Genomic DNA, 12,847 nt, shown 5'->3' with positions numbered 1-12,847 from the left:
ACATAACAACATCGGTATTTGCAATCAGAGCGAGCCTGTATTGTATGACCTGGGTTTGCAACTGAGGTAGTGTGGTACCATTTACCTGAATTTGAACATAAGAATTATATCAATTCTACCTTCATCATCATTAACACCGCACAAAACCAATACTATTAGCACAAATGATAACAAGGAGATGTGATTAGTCTCAACTCAGATAGGCAATTGAAATAAAAAAAAAAAGGGAAGGAAATATTGTTTAGCTGTATATGAACAAAGAGGTTCTATTAACCTGGCTTTGCAGTGAAGTAAACTGTCAATATTGCTAATGCAGGTTTGCAATTAAGTTGGTGTCAATGTTGCTGAGAAAAGGACTTCATAATTAGGACAACACGGTTAGTATTGACCAGAATTTTCAATAAAAATCATGTTGGCATTTTAATTTGGAACTGTAAAACTCAACCTTGGGCTCTACAAATGACCATATAATTAACTTGTAGTTACTTTAAAATTAGATAATTATTTGCATAATACATTATTTTTATATAACCGTGTGCCTTTACAAATGGTGAGATGACTGCAGGGTTCTCAGAAGCATCCAACACTTAAAACTTCTACATTTCCTTGCAAAAGCATTCCCAAGGTCTTCAATACTTTACTCCCAGAAAAAAATTACTGCTTCAGAAGACTCTGCATTTTCGCTCCAAATACTGGTTTCTTCATGAGAACTACTAGTTTTAGTTAATCTTTAGTTAAATCTCTACTAATGACCTCACAAATAACTATCAAACCTATTTATTTTAAATACTCCGTATGCTTTTAGCAAACATGATCAAAAGGATACTTACATGGACATAAATTGGTTGTTTAATCAGTATTATGTGCTTAAATGCAAAAGCTGAAAACGAGAAGTGTATTTAAACATCACTTTTGAACTTGAGTGTGCACTTTTTTGCACTTAGCTTCCTATTCAAGTCCAATATATCAAAATAATACTCAAAAATAAGACAAAAAAAGGATTTTTCTTAGGGGGGAAAAAAAAGCTTTAATGTGCTCTTTCCATGTTTCCTCATAATAGAAAAGGATAACATGAGTCCTGCAGCATTCTCTGTCTCCATCTGTTTTACAATAGGCTCACCTCCTTCTTCTTTTCCTTCTTCTTCCTTTTCCTCTGCACCAAGAATCAAAGGTATCTCAGCTTCTGTTTTGTCTTCTTGGTTCAACAGTGGATCTGAATAAATTTGATAAAAAATGAAGAATAAGGCTTTTCAAAACGGACATAAAAGGATTAACGCCCACTAGAGATCTTGCCACTAAAAACACTGACAGGGGAAAAGGATACTTTCCTCCAGGAGTAAAAATGAAAAAGCTGTCCAAGGAAATTCAAGGGGCTCTAGTTCAGAGCAAAGTCTTGAAGATACTGAACTTTCTGGGATTTAGCACAAAATCCCATGTGCCTACTCCAAGCATGGGTCTTCACCGGGACTCATTGCAATCCCAGAGACACACATACTCCATGCCCCATTCCTTGAAGTGTTGAAGGCCAGGTTGGATGGGGCTTTGAGCAACCTGGTCTAGTGGAAGGTGTACCTTCCCATGGCAGGGGGGTTGGAACTAGATGATCTTTAAGGTCCCTTCAATCCCAGACATTCTATGATTCCATGATTCTATGTAAGTGTTTTTGCTTGTTAATCTTGCTTTTTGATTTCAAGACACATATAGAGTACCTTCTATTTCCATGCAGGAGCCTTGGGAATCTTCCCCGGTTTTTATGTCCTCATTTGCAGAAACATCCTGTTGTCCTGTTAATACAACAAACAGAAAATGGTATCGGGATGATGTTGCATGCAGGCAATGCTGAATTCATCAAAACAGAACATGAATCTCACACACAGCATGGTATTTCTCAGCCAAGCACTGTTTTTCTTCTATTAAGTGAACAATGTCAGACACATTTTATGTATGAAAATGTCACTAAACAATACAAAACATTAAGTTTGTCAAATAGCTGGTCAAAACTGACCCTGCAGCACTTACAGGTTTTTCTTCTTTTTCAGCTCAGCCTTGACACTGTTTCTCATAGGAGCTGTTGTAAAGCACTTGCACTTGACAGTCAGGAGAAGGAACAGAAACACTCCACAGGCTTTCAGAACCACAGTGACAACATAGGAGGACAATGATAATGCTATGCACCCAGGATCAGTATGGCTAAACCTATTTAGAGACATGGCTTTCCCAGTAGCACCAGGGATTACTGCCCCATGACTGGCTGACACACAATCTCTACTAGCCAACAGTGTTTCCTTAAGGTGGCAGAGGTCAGGCTGAAACCCACTGGATGCTGACACTGGAAGAACTAAAGTTTCACACTGGTTCATTATATCTGTCTTAAAAAACTTTGATACAAAACTTTTACCTTTGGCTTGATCTTGTTCACACACCACAGGATGCACTGAATCACCCCCCTGCGTGCCTTTGGAGTCTTTCAGAGGATCTGAGGAAAACGCAAACAAACAAATAAATCCTTATGGGGGGAAATATTGAGGAAGATTGTGGGAAAGGGAATATTGTGGAAGATTGGCTACGTGCGAAAGGGCACATAAAACCCCTGCGGTTTGATCGCACACATCTTGTGTAACAAATGAAGTTGCAAAAAGCTACGGTTGTCCTGCTTAACAACTGGGCTTCCATTGAGTTCTTATTGCTAAGCTAAGTGTTTTATTGCAGAGTTAGCAAGGTTAGTCTTTGGCAGTAAAACAATAAAATACTGTTGGTTAGAAAAGACAAAGAAGAAAGAGAATTGCTGACCGCAGAAGAGGAGCTAGGAGGGGTTAAGAAGTCAGCTAAGACTACGTGAACCACTTAGAATGCGCCTTTACGAATATTCATAAGCCTATTATCGATAGTATATAAGAAACTTTAGTATGATTAATAAATGGAATCCTGCTGATCCCTCATATTGAGTGTCCGGGTTTTCCCTCCGTCGTGACAAATCCTGAAGCAGTTTTCATGCTGGAAAAGTAACTTAAGTTAGAGGTAGCCCACAGGTGCCAGCTTCATATTTGGCATTTTGATACACCGACTGATTTTCTATCTGTTTAACTACAGTCTTATAAACTACAGAAGTATACTAGTGGGTTTCAATTATTCAAACTGATTTTGGAATCCCTACCCTTACTGAACAGTTTTTTGCCTGCAGTACAAACCTTAAACCAGGAGCTGACAAGGAAGGATGCATAAGAATAATCAGCAGCGCTACCAAGAATTTTATTCCTAATGAGTGGAGCGGCACAAATCTATGAGAAATAGTATGAACCACCTACTTGATAAATAAAGTGATTTATTGTTTATTTAGAATAACAGTTTTTCACGGTTGGATTTCTAAAAACTTTAAATCTTTCCAGAAACATTAGATCCCATAAATCCCTGTGCAAATCCTAGCCTCATGTCACTTGATGACAGAACTCCCAAGGTCATTATTGTGGCCAAGAGTGCTTTCCTTTTTTGGGGCAGACTATCAAAACAAACTGCCCGAAGCGATACTTGGAACCAGTGGCACAGTGAGACTTAAATTACATGTCAGAAAGTCCAATTGCTGTGCTATCTAGGGTCTTCATAAACACAGGGAATTATTTTTTTGTGTCAAACAGCATTTTCTGACAACAGTCAGTTTTTCCATGGGGATCAAGAAATGCATAATGCATAATTCCACTGCATTCAGGTAATACAGCAACACAGACACTTGATTTAGTTTTGCTCATCCTCATCACACACAGATTTCACTGGACAAAGAGCTCTCTTTGAGCCTAGTTAAAAACCAGTGCTGATCTAACCAGACATTGTGCAGACGACAGGTGTAAGTCCACTCCAGGTCGTAACAACAGCAACAGATAATTAGTATTTGAGTTCCCGTGTGAGATGCTTTTTAGAATCCTGCTTGATGGAAAAAGAAAATGACGGTGCTAAAAGATCTACAGCATGTGATAATAAATTACGTTATGACAGTGTTTCTATGGCTTAAATTCTGGAAGGTCCCTCTCTACAATATAGCTGAGCAAATCTTACAATATACCCAAGAATGTCCCTGTAAAACTCAGTTCCTGAAAGTGTCCAAAAATAATCTCTGATGGATAAGTGAGAAAGCTGGGTTGTTAAAATCTGATCCAAATGTAATAATCTGTAGGAAAGGTATGTGCTGAAAGTGTGTGGCTTTAATTAACTGCAAATAATCCCCCAAGGCAAATATTTAATTACCTGCACAGTTTCTTACTTCTTTTCTGGCATGAGAGTAAGTTTAAAAAACCCAAGTTTGAAAGTAGAATAACTCACTGATGTACAATTTGCTAAACTTTATACTTGCTGCACTTTTATTTACCCTACCATGAACTTAAATGTCTACCCACTCTTATGGGTAGACCAGTGCACCAGTCTTTCATACCATACATACTGTACAATGAGGTTCAAAGGATTACCCTTATCAGCCTAAACTGGAGCAAAACTAAATTAGGATTTTATCAAATTCCAAATTTAATCAAAAATCCAGTTGATGGACCTTTTGGTATAAATGGGAATAGCACAAAAATTCTACAGGGAATTTTTCAAGCAGACTTTAAACACATTTAAAGGGAAATTCTGGGTTTGCTGAAGTTTTTGGCAAAGCTTTCAGGATTTCAGACAAGACAAGATTTGTACTACCTGTAACTACATACCCTAAATTGATATAATATATTTTTCTGTATGATACAGTTGCATGCTAGTAAAAGGAACTGTACTGGCAAAGCTGGAATAAGAAGCTCTGCCTTGAGTGCCATGATGCCAGGGCCCAAACACAGCCCTTCAAGCAGTCAAAAGTGATGATAAGTATGATATCAAAGTCTTTGAGAGGGGGACATGCAAGCAGCTCTGCCCCATCACTCCCTTAGAGCTCTCTTATCCCACACCTATTGCACAATACTTCATACTTCCAGACTGGTGCCCTTAATCCCAATTCACAGGTGCCACCTTTTTTCCCAGAATGAGGAATGACTCCAATTCAATGCAAAAATCAATCCACAGCATCAGAGGCACAATTACGTGCTGTGGTCAATGATAACAAATGGATTTTAAGAAGCCTAGAGCTTGGCTGACATATGTGCCCTATCATGCTGCCCTTTGTTGTGGAGCATCAGAGGGAGGGGTGTCTTCGCTATTCCCACCTATTGGCACAGCTGGCAGTCTGTCCCCTGGGCATTATTCTTAAGGAATTATAGTTTTGTGTTAAACTTTCATTTTTGTCATAAACAGTTGTCCTATTGCCCCAGTATTTGAGAAAGCAATTTAACTGCACTGAATTCCAAATTATAGCAGGCAATATACACTGACAGTTTTTCACAAGTTGTTTTTTGCAAAGCATGTCTCTGAAAGTAACAGACAATGGACAGAAGTTACTGCCTAGTTGTAACATCTTGATTGATGTTATCAAGCAGATTCTGAGTTCCAATATCCTTAAGGTCAAGACCATATCAAAGGTTCCTTCTTTTCAAATGCAAATATTGCACTAAATATTCAAGCCAAAAGGTTCAAAGACAGATTTGCTTTCAGGATTAACAAGAATAAAATAAAGCAAAGGAATAAACCCAGATTTATGAAGCAAATCTGTGCCAAGAAAAAGTGGAAGTGTAAAACCAAAGGCAGTGATAAATAAAAATGCTGATGTTACACTACTTTCTGTGTGCAAGTTTTCAGTAGGGCAGTTGCTATTCCTCAGACTCAGCTGATCCTCTGTGCTCACTTAACCCTTTGGAGCCTTGTGCAACTGTGCATAAGCCCAGTATTATAGTCCTACATGATTCCAGGGTCTACATGGCCTCTGGCCATCCCTAAGGCCTTTGTTCACCTCTCATGCACCTGATTTTTTAAAATGGCATAAAGCAATGTTAGTCTTCTCCTAACACAGTTAATTATCTGTTAAGTCATACCAGAGAATCCAAGCCAGGATATTCTTTCACAGCACAGTATTGCTTAGCTTTTTGATAACATACATACCGATCACTACTTACTTTGGGTAAGTACAAATTGGGACTGTAAAGGTTAACACTGCTCCAGTCAGGACTGAAAAAAAAAAAATCTGTGTTTCTGATACCACACTGGAGCACAGTTCCTAACATCACACATAAATGAACCAAACAGGACATTCAATTGCATAAATAAGCCAAAGATAGGCCACATTTATCTACTGCACATCAGGAGCTTAAGTACTCATTGAAGTCTGAGCATCGCTTAGTTCCCTCGAAACTCCTCCTTGCTGGCTGGAGTGGCAGTGTCCATGTGTCTCGGTTTTGAAAGACAGATGTCTGCTAAGGAAGGCAGAAGCCTCCCTTGAAGTGGCAGATATATCCCCTTTCCCTCTGAGTTATTATAATCTTTGAAATCAAGGGTCTTTAGGCAAAGATGTGGGAAATAGGAATAACAGTTCTTTACTATATATATATATAGATATATAACCAGTCAAACAAAACAGCAACAACTATGGCAGTAACAGCAAACACAAACCCAGTCCCAGCCTTCTCGGCTGTCAGGCTATTTCCCCTCGGGTGCAGTTCCGCACGCAGCCGGCAGGGATCGCTGGCAGCTCCCGGTGAGCAGGGCAGGTGCGATGGTTCCCCACAGCTGCAGGGGGCGCTCCGGAGCAAGCTCGGGGAGCACGCGGCACTGGTGCCCTGGGATCCCAGGAAGGATGCAACAAAGGCTTCACAAACCCCTGGGCAGCCGATCCCGGACTCTCGGAAACAGCAGGCTGGAACGGCAGGCTGGAGCGGCAGGCACAAGCACAAATCCTGAGCGGCAGACGAGATGTATCCAAAAGGGGAACCCCCCAGAGGTCCAGGCAGGCAGGGCAAGCACGGCTACAACGCAGCGAAGGCTCGAAGCAGCAGCGGGGCAGGGTGGCCACAGCCCAGCCTCCAGCAGGGCAGGGAAAGCAGCTTTGGGATCCCGGCGTTGTTTCCAGCAGAAAGAAAGACGCCGAAAACGGGAACCAGCAGCCTTCTCTGCAGCTTCTCTCTCCAGATGCTGAGAGCGAACTGCCTCCACACCCAGGTGAAAACAAAGGAGTAGCCAGGCCCACCCCACCTCCAATGGGCAGCTGTTTTTGTCTTTCTTAAGTATGGCCATTTGTCCCCTAGCAACATGCATATGGGAAAAAATTCCTTTAACAGGAAAAAAACTAGGACTAAACTAAAACCCCAACACCATGTCGGGAGTGCTTGCCTCAGCACCCCTCCATTTTATTGGAACAAATGTCTTGTGGGACTGCATGCTTGAATCCACCAGGAAATTAGCCCCAGTCTTTAACAACCTGTGAACAAAACATTTAGGCTTTAAATATACTGATCAGAATACTTCCCAAGTATATTCACTGCTTCTATCAACCGTATGTTGAATTCATATCCAAGAAAAGCAGGTAGCTTGCAGTAAACTATCAATCCTATCCTTCCTACCAATAATCATGCACTATTTGTCTAAATCCTGCATAAATCCCCATGCTTTTCCATACCATTTATTTTTTCTTTTGGCTGTACAAGGCAACATTGCTCTAACACAATTTTGCAAAAGCTAAGGAAGAAGGGAGATGGTAAGAACTGGATGTTAAGTGGTTTTAATGATCTTTTAAAATTCACATTCCCCAGCTACTCTCTGTATGGCTTATTTACTGAGTAGTTTCTAGTGTGCAAAACACCTGGGTCCTGTACACAGCATAGATAAATCCCCATGTTTTATGGAGCTGTAAGAAGATTAAAGAGGGAAAAAGCTGGTCATTAGGAAAGAAACAGGTTCAGTGCATTTTATTTTTTTAAGCATGATACTGTGATAAATGAGTGGAATATTTCGAGAGAAAGAAATCAAGCAGACATCTAAAATTACAGGTAATGGTGTGCATGGAGGCTGCCACATGATTAGGGTATTCACCTCGTAAAACAAGGAAAATATGTTAAAATGAAGTACTATAAAATGGTGATTTATGAGAAGTTAGGAGGAGATTCTTGAGCTTTGACTTTAAAATGTAACTTTTATATCCACCAAGATTTCATTTTAATCTGTCTTTATAACAAATTAGATTTATTGGAGCCCAAGTTTAAATGGCTTGGTAAACCAGATCTTTTTAGGTGCAACACCTCGTAGAGATATTTTAGCAAGTTTTCAGGTAATAGACCAAGCAGCTCATCTCTGCAGGCGGTATCCACTGAATACTTCTCCCACCCATTTGTGCTTCAAGCTGACAGAAGGGCATCTCACCTTCTGTCCACCCAAGAAATTCCAGGTGCAGCAGGTATAAAAACTATGGGCACCCTTCTCCTGCCATAAGGGGCAGGACCTGCTGTACAGGGCTCTGGGAAAGGAAAAAGCTGAGAAAAACCTGACTGTCTTGGTTAGAGCCTGTCCAGGAGAAAGGATTGGAGGGATGACACGAAAGAGCAGGATCTCACACTGAACTGATGGGAGCGCAGCTGGATGGCTCCAGGTCAGCTAATATTAAAAAATAAGGAGGCTTTAAATAAACCAGCTAAGTAGATTAGTGTTCCCTGTTGCAGATGCCAGTACTGGTGAAGGGTAGAGCAGAAATACCTCTTGAGTGGTTCAGGGGCTGGACCCCATCTGGATGCACAACTCAGGTCAGATTAAATGTGAAGAAGTGAAAAACCCACGTTACAAACAGCTCAAAGTGAACCTTGTGGAAGTTGTTAAGTGGCTGGTTGGATCATGGTGCTGATGTCCCTGGTTAAAAAACCCCAAAGCCCACAAATTAGCTTGTGTTAGCCGCTTCGCTTTCCCAGAAATCCTTCTAACTAAGGGACAGAAGAATGTTTTCACTGCAGTAGGCATGTAAAGCCACAGCTATGGCTGAGGATGTTGAAATTCTTTCATTAAAAAAGTTTATTTTTCAGTTACCTAAAATTGAAATTTTTCAGGTTGAAATTTAGGTCTAATCATAGCCCAAGGGTGAAGTAAAAACATTTCATTGGCAGCTGCTGAGTGCTCAGCACTTCTGAAAATCAGGTCAGTCATTTAGATGTCTTAATATATACCTAGGAGCTGACTTTAAACACCTCTTTCTGCACATATTGGCCTTTCAGTCAATCTTTTTCATGCACTTACCAATGACTAATTTATGTCGATTTGCACAGCTGCCCTGCATTTAAAATGCTCTATCTTTCAGTTTATCCCTTCTCAATCATTTATGTCTTTAGGACATCAATGTTTTTCCATACAGAGAGCTACAGCTGGCGAAAGAGGAATTTATACCCATTACATTTTACAAGCAGGATACTAACTGGCTTCTGGGCTGCCCAAAGAGAATTTTTAGGGGTAACCTCTAGCCAAGTCATATACCTAATTCTGTTTCTGAAAACACAAGCCCTCCAGCCAACTGAACCTGACTCCATTTCAGAGAATGCAGAAAAACAGTGACTTGCTTTCAGTGGCACTCCCACAGAAGCCCAGACTTTGGTGAACACCTGGAAATAATTAATCACTACTTTATTTTTAAAATTAATTAGTATGTGATTTAATTTAGTTGACCTTCAAATGAAAATTCAGTTCTTATTAAGTGCTAATGAATTATAATCAAGGTGTTGTGCACAGAAACTTTGCATAGTAGGGAGTTATGCTTCACCTGTACTAAATCCAGCTCCTTTTTACATTTTCCTGCCAGAAAGTCTAATCATTAAATTGGGTTAAATAGTAATTGGTAGACTGAGATGAAGATGCAGAACACTCTCCGTCACACACACACACACACACACACACACACGTGCATGCACACATACTCTCTTTAACAAAAGATAACCACAGGTTCAATCCAATCTACATACTACATGGTCAATTTAAAATGAGTTTGTAGCGCCAGCACAATCTTGTACAGACAGACATACCAGACTGAGTGCAGCCTGCCTGATACGTCCTTTATCTGCTGCATAAACATTAATGACTTTAATCACTTTGTTCTGCCCTTACATTTCATAGAAAGAAGCATCGCTCATGTGAAATATGCTGTGTAAAAAGGATCTACTTCCATATATGCAGTAATGGAGCACTTGCGAAGGTGTTGCCTGGAGATGTCAGCTCTCCCCCCAAAAGATCCTAGCCAAGCATGTAAGTTTTTAAGGGTAAAATTGCAACAGTTCTTAGCAGACAGTGGAAAGAGAAACTTGACACAGACTGGAATAAGAGGATACCTCTACAGTGTTGCATGAAAAATCCTTGAAATATGACTGTTCTACCCCCTGCCCCCTCCCCCCCCCCCCTTTTTTTTTTCTGTAGACAGATGAAGACTCAAAAAATTCCATTTGCTCAAAGGCCATGTGCAAACTGGGTTTGTGTGGACTTTCTTCCTGGACACTATATCCTCTATAGTAACAGAAGACATACACTTTTACATGAATTGAGATTTGCAGTCTCACAGGAGGTTTTCATTTTAATCGAAGCCCCTCAAAATGTAATTCCTGCACTGTCCCCGACTCTTATAATGAAAATCCCTTTCATGTTCCCATCCTCCCCCTTTTCCTTTAAAAAAATGATAGAGGACTCACAACAAAAATATTAGATCTTCACAGTAGCAGAGATGGATGTACTCTGTTTTGAATATCATCACATTTTAGATCAATAAATAGCTATTCAATGTGTTTGCTATATTCTAATCCCAGAAATATTATGGGGGAAAAAAAAAGCAGAAAAACTGCTAGTCAATTCTAATGGGACTCAAAATACTTGTTTTGATACACTCACAAGTGAGCTGACATTTGAAAGACATACTTTTATAGCAGGAAACTTCCCATTCTGAGTTTGGCAATATGCAGCTGGACTTATTTGCCATAAATCTTTCACAGAAATTAGGTGGAAGGACTGGAAAAACATAATTTCTCTAAATGCTTTATGCCCTGTTCATTTAGTTGAAGATAAACTAGAGAAATGAGTATGTTCCAGAACCTGGAGATTTTAGCCATGTTAACTCAGTGGGCAAATAATTTGAAACCTGGAATTTATTTTGGGAGCATCACGTGTTTTCACAAATGCCAGGATTTTGTAAAAGTGCCATTTCCCAAGAAGTAGCACTTTTTTGGTAACACTGGTATTCATTAAAAAACCCTCAAAATCTAAAATTATAGAATCATTGAAGAATCACAGAGTTGTTTGGGTTGGAAGGGATCTTGAAGATCATTTCATTCCAATCCCCCAGCAGTGACACCTTCCACTAGACCAGGTTGCTCAAAGCCCTGTCCAATCTGGCCTTAAACACTTCCAGGGATGGGGCATTCACAGCTTCTCTGGGCAACCTCTGCCAATGCTTCAGCACCTTCACAGTAAAAATCTGCAAAGCTGAAAATCTACCAATGGAAATAAGGATTAAAACCATGGCCTGGTCCATGGTGGCCTTGCTGTTCAAAATTCTGGTGTCCATTAAAGAAACTAGCAATCAAATCCAAAAACATGGTCTTCTCTTCTCTCTCTTTTTTTTTTTTTTAACTTGTACAGTTTTACAAACAAAATCTATGTCTTGTTCCTTTTTCCCTACCAGACGCTTTCCATCTTACTTATGAGGAGAGGTAGGACATCAAAGAGATAATGCACTTTGGATCTCTCAGGGCACTGTCTCTTCCATCAGCCTCTCAAAAGAAGGGAAAACACTCTATATACTCTTAGTATATTATATGAAAAGTGAGACTTTAACACACAAAGATGATTTCTTTCCTGAGAAGAGGAATACAATTCTAATACAATGGTGTAAAACCCCAGAGGGGTTACACACTGAGAAGCATATCAGAAGACAGTCATCTTAGTTAGGAACAAGCACTCAAAACAATAGCAATTTGTTGGGATCTTCCATTGACTGCAGACAGAAAAAAAAATCCAAACCCAAAGCCTCACTGTGACCCTCACATTGTGAAACACACAAAAATATCTAATGGGGAGTCTTCAAGATACAGAATACATAAACAGGCTGAATACCATCAAAACAAGAAAAGTTAATGACAGGCAATCACCAACCATGCTGGGACTGAATCCATCACTATTTCTGCTCCACTACCCTTACCACGATTTCAATTTGTGGCGTATCAAAAGCAAACGCCAGTGCTCCAGCAAAGGTTTGTGGTTCTTTTTTTTCTTTGCAGGATCAATCAATCAGTTAAAAGAGCACTTAAATCAACCTGCACAAGGCTTTGAACTCATAATCAGGTAAGTATGTGGGCTGTCCAGCACGTGGCTTTGGAACAAAAGGGCAGGATCTCATACCCTGTCACACTTATCTAGAAAAATGAATTAAACATTAAATCTTTAAAAATAAATAAGTTAATGGATGTTAGTAATTATGTTATCTCAGTAAAATGCATGAAAATTTTCTATTAGTCTTGAAGGCTGTACTGATGGATTGTATTTGTTATAGATAGCATAACTCCTGTTTGGGATTATCGGTAGCAAACACTTTGTATATCACCCAGACTTTTTCCTGACGTACCCCCACAAAAATGCTAAAAAATGTAGACCAGCACAAGCAATTAACAGCATGATTATCACAGGAATATCAAAAACAATACAGCTGTCCACTGGTTCCTATCTGTTGGTAAACGAACAGCTCCCCAGGAAAAATCTCAGCTTGAAACTTTTAAATTAGATCATCTCTCTTGTTTCCTAAACTCCCTGTCATTTGGCCCTGTGACACTTTTAAATATTTATCACAAACTAAATGATCTGAGTGCCCAGCACAGTCTCCACAAGATAAACATACTTTCTGCCTCTCTATTATGACTTCATCTCCTCCTGTCTCCTCCTGATGCGTTTATAGCTATTGTGTTTTTCTTTTCCTGCATCAGGAGAGCACTGAACAGGG

General features: G+C 39.8%; 1 protein-coding gene across 4 annotated transcripts in view; it reads right to left on the bottom strand.

The window, feature by feature from the left end:
• Positions 1-12,847, bottom strand: part of MACROD2 (mono-ADP ribosylhydrolase 2) — an 893,560-nt gene that overhangs the window by 41,500 nt on the left and 839,213 nt on the right. For all 4 annotated transcript variants that reach the window (XM_069009015.1, XM_069009018.1, XM_069009017.1 and 1 more), the window contains 3 exons: positions 2,399-2,476; positions 1,710-1,784; positions 1,121-1,213 (listed from right to left, as the gene is read on the bottom strand). In XM_069009015.1, coding sequence (XP_068865116.1) covers positions 1,121-1,213; positions 1,710-1,784; positions 2,399-2,476 — 246 coding nt within the window. The remainder of the gene's footprint in view (positions 1-1,120; positions 1,214-1,709; positions 1,785-2,398; positions 2,477-12,847) is intronic.

This window comes from Aphelocoma coerulescens, chromosome 3, assembly GCF_041296385.1.
Source record: "Aphelocoma coerulescens isolate FSJ_1873_10779 chromosome 3, UR_Acoe_1.0, whole genome shotgun sequence".
Classification (NCBI taxonomy): Eukaryota; Metazoa; Chordata; class Aves; order Passeriformes; family Corvidae; genus Aphelocoma; species Aphelocoma coerulescens.
The sequence above is the reverse complement of the archived record's forward strand: the minus strand, read 5'-3'. Positions and strand labels throughout refer to the sequence as shown.